Here is a 25,441-nt window from a genome sequence, read left to right on the forward strand (position 1 = left end):
TCTTTAGGATTTTCTATATATAAGATCATACCATCTGCAAATAAAGATAATTTTACTTCTCCCTTTCTGATTTGGATACCTTTTTTTTTTTTTTTTTTTGCAGTATGTGGGCCTCTCACTGTTGTGGCCTCTCCCGTTGCGGAGCACAGGCTCCGGACGCGCAGGCTCAACGGCCATGGCTCACGGGCCCAGCCGCTCCGCGGTATGTGGGATCTTCCTGGACCGGGGCACGAACCTGTGTCCCCTGCATCGGCAGGCGGACTCTCAACCACTGCGCCACCAGGGAAGCCCTGGATACCTTTTATTTCTTTATCTAACCTGATTGCTATGGCTATGACTTCCAGTAATATGTTGAATAGGAGTGGTGAGAGTTGTCACCCTTGTCTTGTTTTCTGATCTTAGAAGAAAAGCTTCCAACCTTTCAGCATTGAGTATGATGTTAGTTGTGGGCTTTTTGTATATGGCCTTTATTGTGTTGAGGTGCATTCCTTCTATATTTAATTTGTTGTAAGTTTTTTTATCCTGAAAGGATGTTGGATTTTGTCCAGTGCTTTTTCTGTGTGTATTGAGATGACCATATGTTTTTATCTTTCATTCTATTAATGTGGTGTATCACATTTATTGATTTGCACATGTTGAGACATCCTTGCATCCCAGGGATAAGTCCCAGGTGATCACGGTGTATGATCCTTTTAATGTACTGTTAAATTTGGTTTGCTAACATTTTGTTGATAGTTTTTGTATCTGTATTCATCAGGGATATTGGTCTGTACAGTTGACCCTTGAACAATGTGGGGAGTGGGGTGGGGTTAGGGGCACCAACCCTCCTTGCAGTCGAAAATCCGTGTATAACTTATAGTTGGACCTCTGTACACGTGGTCCCTCCATATCCATGGTTCCATCACATCTGTGGTTCCACATTCACAGATTCAACCTATCATGGATTGTTTAGTACTACAGTATTTACTGTTGAAAAAAAATCTGCATATAAGTGAACCCACACAGTACTTTCTTTTCTTTTCTGTCCTTATCTGGCTTTGGTATCAAGGTAATGCTGTCCTCCTAAAATGAGATTGTGAAGTAAGTATTATTAATCCCCTGTTAAATTTGGAGGCTGACATTTTGAGAGGTTAGATAACTTGCGTGAAGCCGAACAGCTAGTTAGAGGCAGAGTTGGGATTGGCTCTCAAACCCCATTCTTAAGCATTGGGCCACTCCCTCCCAAGAGAGACTTCTTGCCTCACTATAACGTCTGCCTAGAGAAGGAGCATTGGAGTCAGGACTTGAAGACATGTATGAGAGCAGCAGAGAGGAGAGGTGAGGGCAGAGGCTGGGACCCAAGGTCACACCTTCATGCTTTCGCCAGCACCATGTGGGAGTAGAGGGGGGCCATTTCTGGGTCAGTCGATGCTGCTCCTGTGGGTCCCCTGGAGCCATTGTTTGTGATGCCCCAGGAGCAGGGCAGAGGCCTCCAGGGTGTGTGACCCAGCTGGTGCTGAGCTCCTCGTCTCTCCCCCACCTCCCTGAGTGCTACAGGTAGGGAGCAGGATGGTGATTGTTGCGGCGGGCTGCGTGCTGCTCCTGATGGGCATATTTGGGAAGATCGGGGCTGCGTTTGCCACCATCCCAACCCCTGTGATCGGAGGCATGTTCCTGGTGATGTTTGGTGTCATCACTGCCGTGGGGATTTCCAATCTTCAGGTGAGGCAAGGCACCCTTAGGAAAGCAGCAGCATTGCATCTCCTGAAAGGAGCATATGGGGATGGAGATGAATGGAACAGGGTGGGGACAAGGGAGGAGGGGAAGGGAGTCCTCAGTCCCAGAAACCGCACTGGCCCCAAATGGGAGAAAGAAATAACCAGAAGCACCCGAATTTCTGAAAAACAAAATTGCATCAGTTTGAATTGGATTATCCAGACCACTCAGCTCCCAGGGTCAAGTGGGAGTCGGGACTTGTCTGAGAACCTGTGCCCTCTGAGCCCAGCCTCCCCCTCCAGTCTCAAGTGGCGGGGGGGCGGGGGTGGCTGGCTGGGCGGGTGTTTGACTGACGTGCAATACAGGTACTGATCGTTCCGGCTCTGCCGTGGGGGCCTCTCTCCTACAGTACGTGGACATGAACTCGTCCAGAAACATCTTTGTCTTCGGCTTCTCCATCTACTGTGGGCTTGCTGTTCCCAACTGGGTGAACAAGAACCCGGAGAGGCTCCACACAGGTGATTCTCCATCCTCTAGACTGTGACCACTCCAGGGGCAGAGCTGGTGGGGTCCCTGGTCCCTGGGAATTCCTGTCACTTTTTAAAAAAATTAACTATAGTCACCATGCTGTACATTACATCACCATGACTTATTTATTTCCAGTTCTATTGAGATATAATTGACATACATCACTGTATGAGTCCCAGGTATACAGCATAAAGGTTTGACATACATATATTGTGAAACGACTACCATAATAAGTCTAGTTAACACCCATCTCCTCATATAGACACAATAAAAAGAAATGGGAAAAAAAATTTTCTCCTTGTGATGAGGACTCTTAGGATCTACTCTCTTACCAACTTTTCTATATATCATACAGCAGTGTTAACCATAGTCGTCATGTTGTACATTCCATCCCTCGTACTTATTTATCTTATAACCAGAAGTGTGTCCCTTTTGATCACCTTCCTCCAATTCCTCCTCCTCATCCCCCCTGCTTCTGGTAACCACAAATCTGATCTCTTTTTCTATGAGTTTTTTTTTTTAACAGTCTATATATAATAAGTGAGATCATACAGTATTTGTCTTTCTCTGTCTGATTCATGCCACAGCATAATGCTCTCAAGTTCCATCCATGTTGTTGCAAATAGCCAGACTTTATGGCTGAATAATACCCATTGTAAATATATACCTCATTTTTTTTAGTCATTCATCCATTGATGAACACTTAGGTTGTTTCCATATCTTGGCTCTTGTAAATAATGCTGCAGTGAAGGTGGCTGTGCATATATCTTTTTGAGTTAGTGTTTTCATTTTCTTTGGATAAATAACCAGGAGTGGAATTACTGGGTCATATGGTAGTTCTATTTTTAATTTTTTGAGGAACCTCCATACTGTTTTCCATAGTGGTTGCACTAATTTACATTCCTGCCAACAGTGCCCAAGGGTCCTTTTCTCCACACCCTTGCCAAGACTTCCTAGTTCTTGTCTTTTTGGTAAAAGCCGAACAGGTGTGAGATGATATCTCACTGTGATTTTGATTTGCATTTCGCTGATGATTAGTGATGTTGAACACCTTTCATGTACCTATTGGCATCTGTATATCTTCTTTGGAAAAATCTCTATTCAGATCCTCTGCCCTTTTTTTTTTTGTCGTACATGGGCCTCTCACTGTTGTGGCCTCTCCCATTGCGGAGCACAGGCTCCGGGCGTGCACGCTCAGCGGCCATGGCTCACAGGCCCAGCCGTTCCGCGGCATGTGGGATCCTCCCAGACCGGGTCACGAACCCTCGTCCCCTACATCGGCAGGCAGACTCTCAACCACTGCGCCACCAGGGAAGCCCCCTCTGCCCATTTTTTAATCCCTGTCACTTCTGTCTTCACTCTAGGGATTCTGCAGTTGGACCAGGTCATCCAGGTGCTGCTGACCACGGGCATGTTTGTTGGTGGATTTCTGGGCTTTCTACTGGACAACACCATCCCTGGTAGGGCTCACCTCTGCTCTGTAAGCTGGCAGTTTGGGTAGATGGTCAGCATTTGGGTCACCCACATTGCTTCTCTAGCCCCAGTTCTCATGTAAGACTGGCCACAGCATACCCTGAGTGGGCCCTGCATCTGGGTGGGGTGTATGGGCCTGTACTAGCTTTCTAGGGCTGCCATCGCAAAATGCCACAGACTAGGAGGCTTAAACAACCGAAATGTATTTCCTCACAGTTCCAGAGGCTAGAAGTCCAAGAACAAGGTGTTGGCAGGATTGGTTTCTCCTGGGGCCTTTCTCCTTGACTTTCAGATGGATGGCCTTTCCTTCCTGTGTGTGCATCTCTGGTGTCTCTCTGTGTGTCCTAATCTCCTCTTCTTATAAAGACACCAGTCAGATTAAATTAGAGCCCACCCTAAAGATCTCATCTTTACGTCTTTAACTAAATCACCACTTTAAAGATTCTATCTCCAAATACAGTCACATTCTGAGGTTTGTGGGGTTAGGGCTTCAACACGATTTTTTTTGGGGGAGGGACACAATTCAGCCCATAAAAGGACCCTAAGGTGAGAAATACACCAGAAGCAAAAAGCAAAAGACATAGCCCCAGCTCTCTTAGAGCCTGCCGTCTAGTTGACGAGGGAGAGAATGCATGTGTTCATTTATTCATATTCCAATAAAAACCACAGCAAGTACACTGTGTTCCAGGTGCTCTGTATTGAGGATACAAAGGGCTGCAAGACATGCCCCCCTGCCTTCTAGAAACTCACAGGCTAGTAGGGGAGAGAGACACGACAACAGACCATTACAGTACAGGGAAGTAAGTGTGATGATGAGCAAACGAAGCCCATGAGCGCAGAGGTGAAGAGCGCAGAGCTGCCCTCACTGGTGGCTTTCAGTGCTCCCTTCTTGATCCTCCCATGGCCCCTTGAAAGGACCTCTGTGATAGCTCCTGCTTCGTGGTATTCCATTTCCCACATTTCTTCTCTCCACCAAATGTAAAATGCATCTGCATTCCAGAAACACTGAAATATAGAAAGGTCTGCTCTGGAAGATGAGGAAAGAACAGTGGTTCATAGAAGGTCGTACCCCGGAGCTCAGGGAACACCTGATGATGAGCTGAGTTGAGCTGAGCTGATTCTTGGGATGGGCTTGGAGGGGGAGGAGGGGCTGCTGGCAGGTGCAGGGCACTGAGACGAGGCCTCGTGAGTGCCTGCAGCGGGGGCCAGAGGCTTCCGCCCCCTCCCTCAGGGCCTAGGCTTGACTGCTTGCTGGCTCTCTTTAGGAAGCCTGGAGGAGAGAGGCCTCCTGGCGTGGAATCAAATCCAGAAGTCTGAGGAGACTACGAAGATCTCGGAGGTCTACAGCCTCCCCTGGGGGATCGGCACCAGGTTCTGCGCATCCTCCTGCACCCGATGCCTCCCCTTCTGGCCCAAACTGGAACGTGGTGGGAGAGGTGAGGTGGGGGTGAGCCAGCTGACGCTCTGCTCCTGGGACCCCTCAGAAGAGCGACCCAAGGGCGCCACAGACACCAGGATGTAAGGACGCTCCTTCTGCACGTCCCAGAGGCTTCACTATCCCCCCACCCAATGTGCTGAGCTCCCCACTCACGTATGGAGGGGACCCTGCCCTCTTGAGTACCTCTGCACCCCGCACGGGGTGGCAGCCAAATAAGTATTAGATTAAGACCATGACAAGCATGCTTTGACCCAGTCACTTAGTCACCGAGGTCTGGCCTCAAGCTGCTTCCTTCCACCATGCTCCAGCCCTCCCATCTCCAGTGTAAACCAGTCCTCTTGGCAGTATTTTGATGCATCGGGAGGAAGAGGCTTTGGGTGGGGCAGGCGACGGAGATGGGGCTGTTAGCTGAAAGGTGACGGGAACAGTTCTCTTCCTCTCCAAAGAGGCTGGAGGCCCTGCCAGCTCCCCCAGGCCCTTCTCTTCCAGACGCTTCTTCTTCCAGGCCTCTCCCCTGCAGGTCCCTCCCCGCCAGGCCCCTGCCATTTGTGAACACCGAAGGGCCAGCAAAGCTACAATCCCTGCACCAGTCCTTGGGGTCAGACTGTGTATCACAGGACGGTATAGTGAGGCTGTGGGCCCTGGCGCTGTGGAGTCAGGACCAGGTTTGGATCCTAAGACTTAACCTGCATGTCAGGTTCTCACAGGGACATGAAACAGTCAAAGCATTTGAGAGGCCTTCAGTGGAGCAGAGCCACTGTTGTTATGATATATAAACTGTAAAGAGCCAGGCGAACCTGTTCTCTCTGCATCCTCAGTGGATTAGTCAGGATTCTCTAGAGAAACAGAGCCAATAGGGGGTGTGGGTGTGTGTATACACATACATGTCTGCAGAGAGATATATACATGTGTCCACACACACACATACATATATGGAGGTGGTGGGAGGGCAGGGCAGGGAGAGAGATTGACTTAAGGAATGGACTCATGTGATTGTGGAGGCTGGCAAGTCCAAAGTCTGCAGGGTAGACCAGCAGGCTGGGAAGAGTTACACCTGGAGTCTGAAGGCAGTCACTGGCAGAATTCCCTCTTCCTGGGGGAGGTCAATCTTTTGGTATTCAGTCCTTCAACTGATTGGATGAGGCCCACCCACACTATGGAGGGTAATCTGCTTTACTCAAGCTCTACTGATTTAAATGTTAATCTCTTCTAAAAAAATACCTTCATAGAAACACCTGGAATAATGTTTGACCAAATACCTGGGTACCATGGCCTAGCCACGTTGACATACAAAATTAACCATCACACCCAGTGTACAGGCCCAGGGACATTTATGCACTCTTTGCCCAGGGGCCTCACCAGAAAGCACTCAGAACACTGTGGGATCTGGCTTGGACTCCGTTCAGGAGTCTTTATTATCAGAAGAAGCAGATGTAGCTGATGTCCTGGAGCACAGGAGGTCAACACTGTTCCTGGGCTCCTAGAACATGCCGGATGTGTGGTGGGCTCCAGAACTCTCTAGAACCCATCAAAACAATGCCCTGAACCCAGGTGTGCTGCAAGTACCCGGTGTCATGGGACAGATCCTGCCTGTCCTGTTCTTGGAAGGCTCGTGGCCTGGGCCTTGGGTGCATCCTGTACCCCCTGAATAGGAGCACAGTGGGAGCAGGTGTGTGCCCTGCAGCAGGCCAGCACCTCATACCAAACAACCCTGAAAGACTGACACGGGGCCACACTCCTCTTAAATACTTTATAATAATCAGAAACGACAACCATCAAAATGCTTTCAGGACAGCCCACTCCAAAACGTCCTGCAAGGCTGAGGCAAGGGCAACCTGGGCTGTGAGCATTCAAACTTGGAGACTGCCCGCCCTCCTTCACCCCTCCTGCTCCCACTGCATCACAGATCTTCATCGTCAAACGTCTCCGTGCACCTCAACATTACCGTCTCATCGTCGAAGGAAAGGTCTGGTTCCTGCAAAACACAGGTAGAAGAGGATTCCACTTTATTTAAGGGCTCTGGGCCTCAGGCAGAGGAGAAGGCCCCATCATCTCAGACGTGCCCCCTCCCTCTGTCTCTCCCCCACGTCTCTTCAGTGGTATCTTCTTCTTCAGCTTCCAGCCAGGAAGTTAAAAGCAATGGGGGGCAGGGAGTCCATTTCTATTTCACTCCACTCAATACTCTGTGATCTCCAGAATGGCTTCTCCTGGATTCAACAGAACTGACTTCTTTCCTCTCCTGGAGATTCCTGGGATGCCATAAGAGAGACGGGGGCAGTCTTAAAGCTTTATCCAAATGCCCTCAACAGAGGATGGTGAATTACACCATTATGCACCCACCAGCTATTTCAAAAAAAAAAAAAAAGGAATGAGATCCCTCTCTATCCGTAGGATGAACTATTTTAAAAGGGCAAGGCACAGAGCAATGTGTATAGTAGGCTACCATTTGTGTTCGAAAGATGACGTAAATATCTGGAGAATACCTTTGGACGGCTGTACAGAAACGGGGCATGGTGATTGCCTTCAGGGAAGGGAATGCGATAGTAAGCAAGGGACAGTGGTAGGCGAAAGACTACGTTTTCTTTGTATATCTTTTGGTAACTTTCGAACTTTAAACCATGTTCATGGGTTAGCTGTTTGGAGATAATTTTTTAAAAGAAACAGCGCTATGTCTGTTTAGCAAGGGTTTCTCAGTCCCTTAACAATGACCCCAGCCAACCTCTCTGACTCCCCATTACCTCTTCCCCTAACCGTACATTCCTGGGTTTATGTTCTTCCTACCTCTCCGCACCCCAGCAGAAAATCAGCCCTGTAATTTGTTAGCCCTGATGGTTAGGGGTTGATCCCCTTGGGCCCCGGGAAGCACCCCTAATCCAGCCAACCATCTTATGAACATGGGACCTGGTCCCCAGGGTGACGGCCAGATTGGGGGTGACTGCCAATGAAGCCTCTCCAGCTCTGGAGAGCGGCCCCCACCTGCTGTGCTCTGCTGCTGGGGGAGGGGCGCACGAGAGCCCGGGGATCCAAGAGGGGGAAGAGCTGCTAGAAGGAAGATCACCCAGACCCATCGTTCAGGGTGAGGATGCGGCAAAGGTTGAGAAAAGAGGGAGTCGGAGCATAGTGGTTGCCCGGAGCCCAAGCGTCCTGGGAGGGAACCACACGCTGGAGTCTCTATCACACAGAGTGCTTGAATGTCATTCCAAATGTTCTACTTCCTTAAGCCTCTGAAAACGGTGATGAGGCATTTTTAAGCTGCAGATTTGTGAAAGCACTAGTCTGTGAGGTGTTTGCTGGGATTGGGTGCTGCAGTGTGTTGAGTAGTGTTCCCTCTAGTTCATATCCTCCTGAAACCTATTGGGAAATAGAGTCTGTGCAGATGTAAGATTAGTTAAGGATGTCAAGCCGAAATCATCTGGATCTAGGGTGTGCCCTCAACCCAAATGGCTGGTGTCCTTACAAGATGAGAGGGACGGAGAGATACACAGCAGAAGGCCATGTGAAGACGGGGGCAGTGACTGCAGTGATGCAGCTACAAGTCAGGGGATGCCGAGGATGGCTGGGAGCCACCAGGAGCTAGGAGGAGGCAAGGAGGAATCCTTCCCTAGAGCTTTCAGAGAGAGCGTGGCCCTGCCAACACCTTGATTTGGCCTTCTGGCCTCCAGAGCTACGAGAGAATAGATTTTTGTTGTTTTAAGCCACCAAGTTTGTGGTAATTGTAACGTCAGCCCTAGGAAACCAGTACAGGTACTAATTAAGCTTCATCCAACCACCTCCCATGAAGCTGATAGCGGGGGACAAACGGGGAAGAGAATGCAGTTGCCCTCTTTACAAACCATCTACCAAGCCTGAGGCCTCCTGCACGAGGACACTCTTGAACAGCCTGTTCAAAATACAGATTTCTGGGGCTGCATCTCGCAACACTGGATGGGAATCTTGGGTGTGGGGACATCAGGAGTCTGCATTTCCAGTGAGCTCCCAAGGCGATTCAAGTCTGAGTACCTCTGCTTTCCGTGGGTGCTCCAGCCCTGCCTGTTCTTTCTTTCCTGCCATGTGTAGAGAAAGGAAGCAGGGAAAGCAAAGACTGTCCCATCGATCCATTCTCAAGGCCTTGGTAAAGTGAACTGACTTCACTGTGTCGAGAGAAAGGGACACAGTGGTCAGAGCCGGTGGCCAAGGGTTGGGAGGTGGAGAGCAAAGCACAGGGAAGGGCCCTGGCTCCAAGTGGAGATTCAGAGTGGTCTTGGCAGAGGGAAATGAAGGGTTAGCAGGAAGAGGCCCCATGGAAAAGCTGTCCGAATTATTTGAGACATTTCCATCCCTATCACTTACCTTTTTTAATGAACAGCTATAGTTTTGCTAAATTCGTGAGAAGATCAATGGCTATGAACCTGAAAGGGCCTGTCCCCTTGGCAGCTCAGGCATAACCCTCTACCTCCGTGGAAGCTTCCAGGAATGGACCTTCTAACCAAGACCCCCCACAGTGCATGTCCCCGTGGGCTGCACAGTCAGCTTTTTGGAAGCAGAAATTAATATCCTTCAAAAGCTGGCAGCAAATATTACCCCGGGGTCTCCGAAGACGACGAAACGGTCTGGCCTCTTAGAAAGGCATAAAGGAGTCACACAACATGTAGGAATGCCTGCGAAGGGCCAGGCCCCGGAGGTCTGGTCCCGGCATCAAGGGACTCCCCAGGCTCAGGTCTGCCCTGAAAAGCATCCCTCTGTCTCTCCCCTCCATTTCCCCGGACATCCTCCGTTTCACAGGATGCATTAGGCTGAAGTCAACCACCCGCGGAAGAACGTCCCCCCGCCGGGGTGTGAGCTGGGGGGGCTGTAGCTGGGTCTCCCCTCCAGAGCCCTTCCCGCCCTCCGAGGGGAGGTGAGCCAAGGCCTCACTGTGCTCTGCTCCGTCCTACCTGTTTGAACTGAGTGTCAACACAGCAAAGGCCTTTAAAAAAATTGACGATCTGCAGGTAGAGCTGAAACTTGTCCTCGGGATTTTGTGGGTTGCAGACAGCCAGCACGGAACTGACAGCAGAAAGGAGGAAGAAACAGCAAACCTTTAAAATCCTAACGTTTTACCTCTGTTTGTACCCACTAAAATATTTGGATTACAGTGGGAGCCAAGCACTTTGAAGCACGCAGCCGAGCCCTCCATGGAAGGTTTGCATGGCCCCAGTTCCAACATCATGTCTGGAACCTGCTGGGAAAGTGAGACTACAGGGAGGCAGGCCCGCATGCCTAGCTTAGTGTTCTGAGCTGCGGCCTGTGGAACAAGGAGCGAGATTTCCTCTCCTCCCGGAGTCAGGCTCGTACAGCAACGCCATACGGTTCTGCTCCCACCGGTGGTTGCCCAGGCTCGGGGGGCTCAGGGCACGATCGACATCAGCCCCTTGAGATGCCTCCGCTCAGGAGGTCTAACACGGAACACGGGCCTGGCGCAGAGGGCAGGCTGCTTTGCAGATTCCTTTCCTGCTGCTTCCTGGGACAAGGGGAGAAGCCTGCCAACAGGACCGTGAATCAGGCCTGGACAGCTGACTTCCTGCTGGAGTGAGGTCTCACAGTCAGCGTGGGAACCCCTGGCAGCAACCCCTGCCTTTTCTAGGGAAAATAGAAAAAAAATTTTTTAATTGGTTGGTTTTTGTTCCATCAGTAGAATGAGGAGTTCCAAGTACACTTTGGCCACTTTTCAACAAAATTGTCTTCACAGCCCAAGCCCAGCTCAGAAACAGGAACGTCTGTCTCCAGCCAGTTTCAGCCAAATCAGACTCCACACACTGGCTGGGAAGAGCCTGAGTCACCAGGGAAAAGCGCTTTGAGATTTGGGGCAAGTCTGGTTGGGCTGGGGGCGGTGGGGTGGGAGCAGAGGAGCAAATGCTTCCCCCTGACCTGCCAGCAGGCGGCCAGGGCTCCAGGCCGTAGCCACAGGCCTCGGGGAGAATGGACATGTTCTTTGGGATCACGAGGACGTGAACGTCAGCCTCACTCCCAAGGCAGAAAAACTAAATTTTCTTGCTTCTTTCTAGCCGGCTATGCAAAGGGCCTGTGCCTTCAGGCTGTAAGACCACAGCTTTTCAAAGCAGCAAGGGAATTTCCATCCTAAACTTTCTTTCTGAGAAAACACACCTGTTTTCTTTTTTTAAAACAAGCTCCTTCTTGTTTTAACATCTCCCCAGATGCTCTTCTCACTTCAGGGCGTCAGCCATCCCCTCCTCCCCTCCTTCCACATCCTTCCCATCAGCACCATGAAAAGCAGCTTCTCCCCTTGTGCGACTCAGAGCCCAGGGCACCGGGCCTGTTTCCACGTTGGCCCCGGCTCTCTATGGCCCAGAGCCCCCCGCCCACCTCCTGAACCAGACCGACTGCTGTAACCTGCCCATGGCCACCTAACCCCGGGGAACAGTGCAGCACAAGCCACCTGGAGTTGATAACCTGGTGTGTCTCAGCCCTGGGCCACAATGGAAGAACTGTCAGCTCTGAAGAAGCCCCAAACAACATCATCCCCAGGGCAATGGCACAATCCTAGGACCTACTTTGAATCACAGAAAAAAGTGGATTTCCAAGAACTTCCACTGAATTATGCTCCCTTCTGAGAGGCTGCTGGGGAGAGGCCCGTAAACACCCCGACGGGTGCCCACGCACACACACACTCATATACACACACAGTCTCACACCCCCATCTTCACCTGGAGCTAGATGTACTTGGAACCTCACTTTTGTCCAGGAAACTTGCCACATCGAAGGCATCTTCAAAAAGGATCTGAAAGGAAGCACAAAACTTCATGTGTCAGAAATACCCCTACACTTTGACGTTTGCTCTGGGCGGCTGGGGGAGAGACGCATAGAAAGCCTCTCTACCCCTCAGCCCCAAATGGGTGCATCTTAAAGCTGAGGCCCAAACCCCGGCTCTCTGCTTGGTGACCTTTCCAGAGGATGAGTATTAAGTCCTTGCCCACCCAGAACAAACTGCCAACCCCAGAGGTGGCTGAGAGACGGGGAAGCACCGGGGACCATGGTCTCCTCCTTTTAAAGAAAGCAGGAGCTCAGGTGCGAGATGCAACAGCCAGAGGTGAGCCTCAGTTTACACTGGAAAGGGCTCATCTACTCCTCCCGAGGGGCAGAGGCTGTCTGAGCCCAGGATCCACAATCCAGCGGTTTCATGCCAGGGCAGCTGGACAGAGGTTAAGGGGGCTCTGGGGTTAAGCTGCAGGAAAGCCGACTCCCAGCCTTGCCACTCACTAAGCTGTGACTTAATTTCCCAGATCCCAAAGGGAATCACAACAGTGCCTACCCCTAGGGATGCTGCAAGAATCAAATGATGTATGGGCAGCACCTGGCACAGAATAATGGCTCAAATATGCCAGCTATTATTGAACACTATGTGCTTTGTAAAAGAAACAAGGTTCATCTTGGAAATGGAAAATAGAAACAAAGTTAAAATCACTGAGAAACAGTCCCACCCAGAGATGTCCATTGTTGACATACTGATCTGTTTCCTCCAGTCATTTCCCAGGGCATATTATAGCATATATTTCCTATTTTGGAATCTTGCTATTTAGAAAGTTCTCAGTTCTGCTTTTTAAAAATTTGTTGACAAATATTAAATATTCCATGGGAACATGATATACACTTAGCATTGCAGGATTTAGTAAATATACAGGATATGCTTGGTTAAATTTGAATTTTACATAAAGAATGAATAATTTTTTGGCATACAAATGTCCCAAGTATTGCATGGACACTCTTATATGAAAATTTTAACTAGCTGTGCTTTTTACCCCTTCTATATGGGAGTCAAGAGGGCATTCTCTGATCCTAGTTGGCAGGTTCTAGCAGGTTCCCCAGGGTCTCCTCCCCTCTTACCTGGGGACACATTGCTCTTTGTCTGGGGGCCTTCTGTCTGCCCTTCGTGTCTTTTTTTTTTAAAGCTTTTTTTTTTTGATGTGGATCATTTTTAAAGTCTTTATTGAATTTGTTACAATATTGCTTCTGTTTTATGTTTTGGTTTTTTGGTGGCAGGGCATGTGGGATCTTAGTTCCCCAACCAGGGATTGAATCCGACCCACTGCATTGGAAGGCGAAGTCTTAACCACTGGACTGCCAGGGAAGTTCCCCACTTCATGTCTTCTTACAATTCACTTTCCCGGAACTGAATTCCCTGGGACTCTGGAATTGTGAATTGTACTCCTGGCTTTCTGGACATTTTCTGGTGTCCTTCTTTTTGATACCCCTTTGGTCAAAACCTCTCAGGTGGACCAGGAGCTGCAGAGGTTTCACTGCAACTAATTTAGAAGCCACAGCAGGAGTAACTGGCTCTGTACCTACCCTGGGCATAACTGTCATCTGTTCCACTCACCTTGTCACTCAGCCCTGGGCTGGCCCAAGCCTGGGGATGGCAATGCAGTCAGAGCCCTGCTCTGGGCATGGCTAAGAGACTCTGCTGCCAGCTTCCCTCAACACCAGAAGAATGTGAGCCCTTAGCCCTTCCTGAAAAAGCCCAGACAAGCTGCTTCCGTGATTTGGAGACATTGGATTCTGAAGTTTTCTCTTTGGGTCTGCTCCTCCTTGAGGAAAGGTTTGTGCTGCAAACACGTGTGCAGTCAGCTTACAGTTTGACAGAATTTTCATGCATTTGACATACATTTTCTTTTGCCTTCTTTGTTGTGGGACCCCAGGGCCAGGCACTTTGAGGCTACAAAGACATCTATCCTGGCTGATGCTTGCCTTGGGTTGAGGTCTTTTGGGGCTGGTTGTCTGGCCCTGCTTTGGCCATTATGGAGGAGAGCTCACATCCTCTCATGGTGGACCCAACATTTCGTGGATAGTCAGATCAGAAACCATAGTCCAGTGGAGTGGCGAATGGGGGGTGGGGACGGGGCATGGGTGGTAGCGGTTGACTGTGGCACATCTGCCCTGCGAATTCCGTCGACTAACACCCGCAGTCATCAGTCACCTGGGGTGCTTGTTCAAAATGAGATTCTGAGCCACCCCCTTGGGGACTCGGATTCAGTGGGTCTGGGGTACTAGCCAGGCACCTGTCTTTTTTTTTTAAAGATTTATTCATTTGGCTGCCTTGGGTCTTAGTTGAGGCATGTGGGATCTTTTTTTTTTTTTTTAAAGCCTATGCTATCGAATTTATTTATTATTTATTTACTTATTTATTTACTTATTTATTTATTTAGCTAGCTAGCTAGCTAGCGGTACGCGGGCCTCTCACTGTTGTGGCCTCTCCCGTTCCGGAGCACAGGCTCCGGACGCGCAGGCTCAGCGGCCATGGCTCACGGGCCCAGCCGCTCCGCGGCATGTGGGATCTTCCCGGACCGGGGCATGAACCCGTATCCCCTGCATCGGCAGGCGGACGGTCAACCACTGCGGCACCAGGGAAGCCCTGGGATCTTTAGTTGAGGCATGTGGGATCTAGTTCCCTGACCAGGGATAGAACCCGGGCCCGCTGCCTTGGGAGCACAGAGTCTTAGCTTCTGGACCACCAGGGAAGTCCCCAGGCACCTGCCTTTTAACTAAACTCCACTTGAGAAGCATCAGGGGAGATCAAGGAGGGCAGAGCATAAACAGGTGACCAAAGGGCAGAGACTTGAAAAAAACTGTGATGAAGGATACAATGCTTGAAGCAGGAACTATGTGCCCTGGACAAGTCCTGCCACATGCTAGGCCTTGTCTGTGAACTGGAGACTGGACAAGGTGACCACTGCTCTCCAGGCCTGGGCCCTGGTGGCTGGGAAGCCTCCCAGAGAATGGGGCCTCCAGGGCTGGCCCCCAGCATCAGAGGCACTTAGAGGAGGTTCTCTGGCTCTAAGACTCCCCAGAGAGACACTGGACGTCCCCTCCAAGCGACCACCCGCGGAGGAGTATTTGGAAAGTCAGGGCAAAGCAGGGGTGGGGTCCATGGAAGCTAAATGTCCCGCAAAGCACTAGACAGACGCGGAGAGCAAAGAACTGCCCTCCCCGTTAGACAAGGGAGGGCAGATGCAGCCGCAGGTGGTAGCAGCAGCCTTCTGAGGCTGTCCTAATTCTGGAAGAGCAGCTGAGGGGCCCAGTTTGAGCTCAGCGCTGAGCTGACCGCTAACCTAACGCCACCCAACGCTCGGCACGGCTCACCATGGCTGTTCTTGCTGCTTGAACGCCGAGAAGCACATTTACGGCAGAGGCGTGGTTGCCTCCTCTGCGTTCCGCAATGCTCTTTGGGGTGGGAGCTGACCTGCTCTCAGGGATTGGGCCTGATTGATCCTATCTCGATTACTCATTGGCTCAGTAATCTGGCAATCTGGCCAATTCCGGCCAATGAGAGGGCAGGAGAGGTATGGTGCAAATTTCTGGGAAAGTTCTTCCTTGACCCTTAAGAAAGAGGGGCAGGGAATCTTTTCTCCTACCTGGTGTAGAAAAGGGATAACAACTTGATTGCTACCAGCTGCCATTCCACAGTCACCACACGGGGTGGGGGAAGTGGGGTGGGGAGGGAAGGTGAGATGCCGGCCTTGAGACGAGGCAGAGCAGGCAGACGGGAAGAGCCGAGTCGGCGGCGACGACGCAGGGAGACGAAGCGGAAGTCCTCCTGCCTCGGGCCCTCCCTGGGTGTGCCGAGTACATTTCCTCTTGGCTTAAACAGCGAGTAACTTGAAGCCGAAAGAATCCTAGTGCGTACAACCTTCTAAACCTTCTTTTCTGTAATCCCCATGGAAAGGCCAGGAAAGTAGCAGGGGAGAAATAACTGTGGTTCTGTGGTTGCGTATATAATGTCGGGAAAATCAGAAACTTACCGCGCGCGCCAGAATCCAGACAGCACCTCCAAGTTACTGTCTGACCCGGGCAGCTCCCTGGCATCTCCAGGCAAAGGTGATGCCCACCCTCCACCCTACCCGTCGGTCCGCTCACCTCCTCAGGGGTGGAGAAGAGCGAGCAGCTGGCCCCCTGGCTTTCCACTCCGCTGTCCTTCACGCTGCCCTCGGCACAGGCCGGCTCCTGACAGGCCCCCGCGAAGCCCAGGAGGCCGCTGTGCTTCTGCGCCCAGGCGTGCTGGAGGCTGGCCTTCCTCTCCTCGGAGAGGGTCTGCCACAGATGGGAGATGGCCGCAGACATGATGGGGAGGGTCACCTCCTGCGAGGAGACGATCCCGTTCTCGGTCAGAAGGTCCATCGTCTGCTTGTAAAAGTTGAGGTACCTGCAACAGAAAGGTCAGCAACTCCCGGACCTGAAGCCGGTGGCCCGGGGTCCCGCCCAAGCCGGCTCCTCGGGATCCCGTGGTGGCGGGGAGAGGGGAAGCGAGCACAGCACACAGGCCTTGCCCGCGCTGTGCTTCACCAGGGACTCAGCCTCACTGGCCGCGGCCTGCCCTGCCACTTGCAGAGTAGAAGCTATCTGGGGGGCCATGGGCGACTTAGCTTTGTGCTTTGGGGGGTCCCTCCCCAAGTCCTCCCAGCGCCCCGTGTGAAGCTCTCTGTCGGACAAAAGAGAGGACGGGAGGCAGGGCAGGCTCAACTCTCCCCCCAGGGGAAAACTGCTTCAAGTTTAGAGCCCAGACGTGTGCAGATATGATATGACCTCGCTTTAATTTGGAAGCTGTGGAGCGAGCCTCCTTCTACTGGGCCCGCCCCTCCCACATGGATGCGGAGGGCCTCAGGTTTGTGGAGGAGCGGTGAGGGACAGGGGAATCTGAGCCATCCATCCACTGCCTTTCTTACTCCAAGATTAATTAGTAAGGCTGCTGAAGCAGACCTGTGGTGTGTGTGCAGCAGTGGGGGTGGCTTTAGCTCTCATATCCCACCCACAGGCCCCCCAAAGTCACCCCAAATAAAGTCAGTCTAAGGAAACACAGTTCACGTGCTATGCAGATGTGGCTTCAGGACTATTTCTCTGGCTCCTCTAACAACCTCATCCCTGAGCCCCCGCCACGTGGAAATCCTGGAGCTTCCATGACTCGGGGCCTGCAGGACGCCCCAGGTGGAGCACCTGTCCCCCTCCCCACAGGGGCCCAGCTCTTCATACCGTTCAAATTCCAAGAGGTCTGGCAGCAAGGTGACCGAGGAGTTGAAGAGCTCCGCGTTTTTCTCCTCTGCCTTCTCCTCCTCTGCCTCGTCGTCCTCCTCTTCCTCGTCATCGTCCTCCTCCTCTTCTTCCTCCTCAACCTCCTTCCCGACTGCCTCGATTGGGCGCCAGCTGTCGGAACCTTTCTGATGAACTGTATTTAATACCAGACTGGGGAGGAAATGGAAACAAGGTAATCCCTCATGAACATCAAGACTGAAATTCTTGACACAATTTTAGCATATACAGACTAAAGAAAAAAAACCTATATGATCATCTCGACAGGTGCAGAAAAGCGTTGGCAAAATTCAACGTCCATTCATGATGAAACTAGGAATAGAAGGGAATTTCCTCAGCCTAATAAAAGGCATCTACAAAAAACCTACAGCTAACATCATATTTAACAGTAAAAGACTGTTTCTCTGCTAAGATCAGGAATAAGACAAGGATGTCCTCTCTTACCACTTCTATTCAAAATTGTGCTGGAGATTAGAGCCTGTCCAATAAGGTGAACCAAAGAAATAAAAGGTGTACAGATTGGAAAGAAGAAATAAAACTGTCTTTATTTGCAGACAATGTGATTATCTATGTAGAAGATCCCAAAGAATCTACAACTATGTGACCAGAACTAAGGAAGCAAGGTTGCAGAATATAAGGTCAGTATACAAAAACCAATAGTATTTCTATAGACTAGCAATGAATAATTGGTAATTGAAATTTTAAAAAGTACCATTTACAATAGCACAAAAACCCATGGTTAAATACTTCGGTTTAAACTAAAAGCTCCATCTAGAAAAGAAAACAATGAATAAGTTGGGCTTCATAAGGTTTTTAATTCTGCTCTTCAGAAGACAGTTTTGAGACTGAAACAACATGACATAATTTGGAAAACCAGGACTTGTACCCAGAATCTCTTTATACTGATAGGAATAATCCCCAAGGTATCAGATTGAGTTAAAAAGCAAGTGTGCCAGAAGAAAACATAGGAGAAGTCTCAACCCCTCTTTCTCTCTCTCTAATCTCAGAGTGGAGGAAGCCTTTCTATTCACCCAACATCAGGTGCCATTACAGATGGACAGAGTAGACTTCATTTTTGCATGGACAAAAGAAAAAACAGAAACATTGAAAGCAAAATGGAAAACAACCAACCAAGGTACAATTGTTTGGAATCCATATACTAGAAAGAGGGCTAATTTCTTATGATACATAAAGCCCTTCTACCACTAAATAAGAAAAAGACCACCAACCCAATAGGAAAATGGGCAAAGAATAGGTTAAAAGAAGCTCCCAGGAGAGGAAATACAAATGATCCTGAACAAAGGCACTTAAGTTCACGCACAATTTAATTAATTAATTAAAATATAATAATTATAAAATGTAATAATCTATTCCTCTGCTGGTACCACAGTTTTAATTATTGTAGGCTTATAATAATTCTAGTGAAAAAATCCTCCCTAATTAATATGATTCTGAAAGAAATTTAGTCATCCTCATGTGGATAAGTGATACAAGTATTAATAAGATTTTAGTATGTGATAGTGGTCGTATGTTAAATCAGGAAGGAGAGGATGGCTTATGTAATAAATGTGGTGGGATCAGTAGCTAACATCTGCCTCACTGAGATCATCTCCCAGGCTGATTTCCAGGTGGGGCTAGTCTGATTTGTAAAACGTGGCCACAAACACCCTGCCACGTACACTCAACACACACACACACACACACACACACACACACACACACACACACACACACACAGACACACACCTCACTCTTGCTTCCACCCCCCGACGACCAAAGCAGTGCAGAGTGTGATTATAGGTGATCGTGTCCTTCTAATACTTTTCTGTATTCTCATGTTGTCTACAATGTGGATTTAATTTAATAATCTATCATTTCCCCCTGATTATTTCCCTTAGGATATAATAATACACACTTATTGTTTTAAAAAATGGGAAAATACAGAAAAGCACGGAGAAGAAAATAAAATTCATCAGTAGTAACCCCACCGAAAAAAGAGGAAACAACATCACTTCACCTCGGCAGGCTCTCAGGAGGTTCTGACAGTAAGTAGTTCGCAGTCCCCTTTTCAGAGTGAGTAAAATTGTTTATACACGTACTCCTGTGCCTCCTGAGAGGCCAGCCTGAATGTACACTGTGCTGGGCACGCCCTGGGGCCACCAGAGGTGATGAGGGCCCAGCCGTTGTCCCTAAAGTCCAGGCCGCTCTCGAAGCAGCTGTGCAGGATGGTGGTACAGGGCCTGGGTCATCCTTTGAGAGCACAGCAAAGACTAAGTCTACAAAGTACACATCAAAAAGTGCGAGAGTTAAATGTTCAAAATGAGATCATAAAAGTACGAGAAAGACATTGTTCGAATCAGCCTCTCTTGTCTGACTGTGACATTATAAAGGAGGTTCCCCTTTCAGCATCTGTGACACCTGAGTGTACTACTTTTCCTTTCCTCTCTGAAGTTCAGTTTGGTTTTTCTTAGGGTCCTACGAAGCTTGGAAAGTAGGCAGAGATTTGGATTTTCATTATTTTCATATATATCCTCAATAAAGCCATTAGGTGAGTTTCTTTAAAAGCTATAACACGATATGAACACTATGATCTCATTTCTCTACAAAATAATGTGCAAAATGAAAAAGACTAGGATATTCTTTAAGATTAACATTGATTTTCTTTTAGTGGTGAGATAATATGTATTTTAATTTTCTTTTTTGGGCATTTCTGTCTTTTTGACATTTTCTGTTAATAAGTAGGATTTTCATAATCGGGAAAAAATCCAATGCGTGTGATTCGAATAAAACAGAAAAGAAATCTCTCCAGCACAAGGCTGTTCTAAACAGGTAAGCAGCACCTCTTCCTCGGTTCTGTGTTCTGGAGGGGAAAGGTGGGCTGTGGAGCTGTAGCAGCACTGTGGCAGTAGAACAGCAGATTCTAGGTCTCCTGATGCTTGGGTGTCTTACCTGGGATTTCTAGAGTGCATGCTGGCATATTCTTCCTTGACCTCCTCTAAGCTGTTTACATTCCCATCCTCCAGGTTGAAGGATTCTATGAGGGAAGTTGAAGTCAAGGGTCACACATGATAGTTGGGACTTTGTCCAGTCTCTCCTGCCTTTCCGGCCTGGGTGGACCATGGGTGGTCGCTGAGCCCACCCAGGTTCAGTGTTAGGGCGTCAAGAGCCCAGTTTCACGTCTCCTTTTAGGTGTGCGGGGAGAGCACTAGAACAGGGGAAGAGTTTCTTGAACTGGACTTTCTCAGTCAAGACATGGAAAGTATCCCTTTCAGAATTCGGCTTTCACTAGCTTATGAAACCCAAATTCCCAGCCAGCCATGTCTCCCAGCCTGAGTGCAAGGAAGGGAGACAGCTTCTGCCCCTTGCTTTTGAGTTGGACAGGCCCCAGTCCACTTCTCTGGCCTCTCTGACCTGAGGAGGTCAGGCACCCTTCAACAGCACCTAGGAAGGAGCTCATCATGCTCACACAGCCCGCTGACGTCTGTCTGTCCTGCCAGACGCTAAGCTCCCTGAGGACAGGCACATGGATCTCACCATACCCCTGGCCCAGGTGCAGTGCCTGACACACAGTAGGCTCTCAGTAAATATATGTTCACTTGGCTTAACCCAATCTCCTTGTTTTCAATAGAAAAACAAGCCAGCCCTTCCCTGGGAGGTAGAGGAGTGGCAGGTAGGGATCTCTTACCTTTCAGCTTCAGCAGAGTATCCAAGGTTTGTTCCAGCTCCTGAATACGATTCTTCGCCTTATTCAAAACCTGCCACTGAGGACAGAGACAGACAGTGCGGAAAAGCCAGGCTCCCACCACAGAGAAGGTTTTGCGGACACAGGAGCCCCTTTCCTGGCCTGAGGCCACCCTCCCTCGGGGGCAAAGCCCCAGTCCTTGACGCTGTCGACAGAAAAGGTAGGAAGTTTGTTCTGATCCACAGAAGGCATGACATTTACTTTGTATTCTGGAAATGGTTCTCACAGAAATATCAAAGTATTTGGAAACAATTAAGCTGAGCTCAGCAGACAACTAGGGTTGCACACTACTATATACGCTACGTGAAGTCGGCGTGGACGGTGACGGCACAGGTGGCCTGATGGTTAGAGCTCCAGGCAGCACGAAGGCCAATTAACTTCTGCTCGCTTGTCCCAGTGTGCGAGCGGCAGGTTAACATTAAACGTGCTAATATTGTTTGTTTGCTAAATGTGTACACTCTAGTTGATCTAAACATTGATCAAGTGCTCTGTCAACTTGAACTGTGAATTCCCTATTCTGCAAGAGCGGAACCACAAGCATTTCTGCCTCCCTCCCTCCCTCCCTCCCTCCCTTCTTTCCTTTTGTACTGTATGTAATATTACTACAGTCAAAATGGTAACCGCAAGATTATTCAAAAATGAGAAATGCTAAATGTTGTTTATTATGCAGACACCCGATGCCTGTCAGGAGTCCCACACCTTCATCCGGAATGTATGAGGGCAAAGCTGTGTGCTTAGCCCGGAGACACAGAGTAAACAAGACAGCCCTGCTTTCAGGCCGCTGACATTCTAACAGGGAAGATGAGCATGGAAACAACCACTCAACGCACAAAACACGTAACAACTGCGTGTAACACGCGCTAGAATTCAGTAAGCACCGCAAAGCGCTGTGGGAACGCACGGCAGCGGGAGGAGGAACCTATCTAACTGGAGGGCTCGATGGAGCCGGGCTTCCGGGCAGCTGAGCTCAGCTGAGCCCCAGAGTATGCATGGACTCTGAAGTGCTGGGGGACACAGGCCTCGCTCAGGGAGCTGCGGAAAGAAAGGAAATGGGGAGGCGGTGGGAGAGGACGCCGTAGCAGCCAGGGGCCCACAGCCCAGGGGCTGCCATTGTAGACTCCCGCTGCCCTGGCTGGTGCACAAGAAGACTTGAGGAACCTCAAAGCACAGCGCTCTGAAGACCCAAAAGACAGCGACAGGAGAACACAGTGGACACAGGATCTCCTTTAGAGCAGGGGCCACCTGCTGTTTTACACTATCTGCTGCCCCTGTCCCACCCCGGCTTCAGGATTATACCGTTGGGTCAGCAAGGACTCTGTCCCCTCTTCAGACACTAGGGGCTGACAGGTGGCGTGAACCTCAGGCTTGTTCTCAGGGTGAGGCGAGGACTTTCTAGTCCTCTGGTCCAGGCTGGTCACCTGTGTCCGCACAGCCGGGCCACCCCACGCTCACCTCGCAGTCTCACTACGTCAACTGGACCAGCACAGAGCTAGGTAAGCCGGGTGCAATTCATTGAAATTCTGTTTCTAGAATGGTTTTGGCAGGCTGATTTTCTTAGGACCTTTGTCTGGGTTGAATTGTGTTCCCCTAAAAAAGATATGTTGAGGTCCTAACCCCCAGACTTGTGAGTGTGACCTTATTTGGAAATAGGGGCTTTCTACAGGTAATCAAGTTAAAAAGACATCATTAGGGTGGGCCCTAATCCAGTATGACCGGTGTCCTTATAAAAAGGGGAAATTTGAATGCAGAGACAGACACACACACAGGGAAGACAATATGAAGACACAGGGAGAAGACGGCCATGTAACTGGAGTGATGGCTCTGTAAGCCAGGGAACGCCAAGGATTGCCAGCAAATGCCAGAAGCCAGAAGAGGCAAGGAAGTCTTCTCCCCTAGAACCGTCAGAGGGAGCACGGCCCTGTGGACACCTTGATTTTGGACTTCTAGAGGCCAGACCTCTGAGACAATACATTTCTGTTGTTTTAAGCCACCTGGTGTGTGGTATTTTGTTCTGGCAGCCACAGACAACTAGGAACACCTTGCTACCACGCATACGTGCAGCTCACTCTTGTAGAGCAAATCCTTTCTCCATGGACATCACAAATGCAAAATTCAGGGTTGTCCCTCCAGCACGAAAGAGAAAGAAGGAGAGGACAGAAAACATCTGATCTCCAGACCGCCCTCTGGCTGTGCCATTCCAGGCAAACTGTCTAACTTTCTGGAGCCTCAGTGATACTAAGTGATACTCCTAAGTGATACTAACGTTCTAAACCACATATGACCGTGCTATGTTTTTCATGCTACTATATTGCAGAACTCCACAGCAGGCCTCAGGAAGCCATGACTGTTGTCCCTGTTTAACAGGTGTGTTAACTGAAGCTTAGCGAGTAACCTGCCTCACGTGCACCGAGGCCAGTTAACATCCAGGCTCTCAACCACCACGTCGTGAGGTGTGAGTTTTAGGGGCTGCAAAGGGTTTTCCTCTAGATTCACTTCCACTCCTTACTGCCAGCCCTGAGTACCTGTTCTTTCTTCAGCTGTGCTGCAGGCTGTGCAAACTTCTTCACTGGCCAATGACAGGGACTTTGGGGTTTTCGTCACCCAGGGGACACAGAGCAGAGCTGTGCTGGACAAGCTCTTTGCTGAGAGGCCCAGATGTGGACTCTCTCTCCCCACCCTCACCTGAGTCCCGAGCCCCTGCGCCTGGCTCAGCCAGGGAGTAGCCCTCCCCATACCTCTCCCGCTACAACCCAGAGCCTTCCAGAGGAGCACGTGGGACCTCTGTGGATATTCTTCCAGCCCCAGTTGGAGCCCTGCACAAGGGCGCTCTGGGCGCCTTCCTGTAATTTCCACAGAGGCCCTGGCCCTGTGCCCACTGAGGGGCTCTTCTGTGTGCCTGCCCTCAGCAAGGCTCCGGTGCCAGCTCTGGAGGCAGGATGCTCCCACCCGTCAAATGGTCCCTCTCCATAAGTGCAGCTCTGCTGAAAGCACCAGCCCAGAGGGAAACCCATTGTCTGGAAGCAGTTGCAAGGCATCGGGCTGGTCCAGAGAGATGGACGGGGAAAGAAGGCCAGGTCTGGAGCCCGAAACCAGGCCTCCTCCTGGATCTGCCACCAACCAGCTGACAGGTCCTGTCTGGACTCCAGTTCCCTCCTCTTTTAAAAGAGGGTGGAGGGACTTGAGGCTGTCGGGGACCTCTCCCCTGTCGGAGACCTCCTAAATGCTTCCTGCAGTGATACCCACTCCATTCTCCCACCACCACCCAAACCCACCCGAACCTTCTGTGCTCCACCAGAGGCACTGATCAGCAATGAAAAAGCTGCATAAGGAGAAAGGCAAAATTAAGATCAGGAAAAGATAAATGCCTACCTGGAGAGCCCTGTCGCCTAGGGAAAGACCTGGTTGATGCATGAAAACTGAGAAGCACACACGGGCGTGTACTGGGGGGTGTGCTTTGGGGTACGTGTGTGTGCTTGGGCTGAGGACATAGGGTCTGGGCAGCTGCTAGAGGCTCACCACTGCCCGTGAGAGGGATGGGCATTGCAGTCACTGGCTCACCGGGCCTCTCGGGCCGTCACTTCCCCTCCAAGGCCAGGCTTGTCTGCAGCAGGTAGGTAAGGCCCGGCTCTCAGGCTTTACCCACATGCAGCAGCAGACAGAGTGCCATGAGGGGTCCGCAGCTGACCGCTGACCCACCCAGGCCGCAGCCCTCGGGGGCGGGAGCTCCAGGCCAGTCCCCATCTCGGCTCCATAGTCCCTCCATGCGTGGGACCTTTTCCTCCCTATCCTAAGGTCCCCGTACCTTTGAGGCTGTGAGATCAGAGTGGGAGTAAACGGTCTTCCTGAGGCTGTTGAAGAGCCCTGCCAGGGTGGCTCGGTGGCGGGCCTGGGACAGGCGTCTGCGGGCCACCCGCGGCTCGACCTTCTGCAGCTGTGCCAGGGACCAGGGCATTGCTCTGCCGCTGGGGTTATTGTCTTCTCCAGAGGTCTCCATGAGAAGCTGCAACGTACCAGGCTTTGTTTGGCCCTAAATAATAAAGATACAACATTAAAGAAAAAGGAAAGTGGATTGAAGCAGAAAGAAAGGGAAACAACTCCCAAGTAAAAGGTCCCAAACCAATGAGTCTAATCGATGACAGATACACAATAAATAACAGATGATACAAAATCTGTTATTGAAGCTCGACTCCTAAAACACAAGGTGCTCATATCTGACTTACAGTTGAAGGGCACAGCTGCTTTACACCAGGAAGTTTCCAGGACCTTGCAGGTACTCACCAGACACTTGTTAATTGACCACAGTGGCCAAGGAGAGCAAGCCGTACCCTGAGATCGCATTCTTTACAGTCTGTCAGAGGTGGAACAAGTATGTGTCCCACCCTTGGAGGTCTTTCCTACTGTGAGAAGGCACCCCTCTTTGAGTTGGGAAGTAGTTACACAGGTGTATGTATTATATGAAAAGAATCCATCAAGGTGTATTCTTTAGATTCGTGAACTTTTCCGCATGTATA

General features: G+C 50.1%; 2 protein-coding genes across 3 annotated transcripts in view; one reads left to right on the plus strand and one right to left on the minus strand.

Annotated features, from left to right (window-relative positions):
• The window catches only part of LOC115851710 (solute carrier family 23 member 1-like), a 44,290-nt gene extending 39,072 nt beyond the window's left edge, over positions 1 to 5,218 (plus strand). Inside the window, exons 9-12 of the mRNA XM_030853910.2 lie at positions 1,537 to 1,701; positions 2,105 to 2,213; positions 3,588 to 3,683; positions 4,962 to 5,218. Coding sequence (XP_030709770.1) covers positions 1,537 to 1,701; positions 2,105 to 2,213; positions 3,588 to 3,683; positions 4,962 to 5,218 — 627 coding nt within the window. The remainder of the gene's footprint in view (positions 1 to 1,536; positions 1,702 to 2,104; positions 2,214 to 3,587; positions 3,684 to 4,961) is intronic.
• Positions 5,219 to 7,014: 1,796 nt separating this feature from the next.
• On the minus strand, positions 7,015 to 24,951 carry STRA8 (stimulated by retinoic acid 8). Of its 2 annotated transcripts, XM_030853909.2 has the most exons (9): positions 24,733 to 24,930; positions 20,874 to 20,949; positions 20,138 to 20,222; positions 16,626 to 16,643; positions 16,514 to 16,522; positions 16,022 to 16,307; positions 11,818 to 11,891; positions 10,048 to 10,159; positions 7,015 to 7,109 (listed from the first exon to the last, which is right to left on the minus strand). In XM_030853909.2, exons 1-9 carry the CDS (start codon positions 24,922 to 24,924, stop codon positions 7,035 to 7,037), a joined length of 927 nt encoding a protein of 308 aa, XP_030709769.1. In that variant the 5' UTR covers positions 24,925 to 24,930; the 3' UTR covers positions 7,015 to 7,034. The 2 variants fall into 2 exon arrangements, with proteins under 2 accessions (XP_030709769.1, XP_030709767.2); XM_030853907.2 differs by lacking the exons at positions 16,514 to 16,522; positions 16,626 to 16,643 and adding an exon at positions 17,132 to 17,341 and having other exon boundaries at positions 24,733 to 24,951.
• Between the last annotated feature and the right edge of the window lie 490 nt (positions 24,952 to 25,441).

This window comes from Globicephala melas, chromosome 9 (assembly GCF_963455315.2).
Source record: "Globicephala melas chromosome 9, mGloMel1.2, whole genome shotgun sequence".
NCBI classification, from domain to species: Eukaryota; Metazoa; Chordata; class Mammalia; order Artiodactyla; family Delphinidae; genus Globicephala; species Globicephala melas.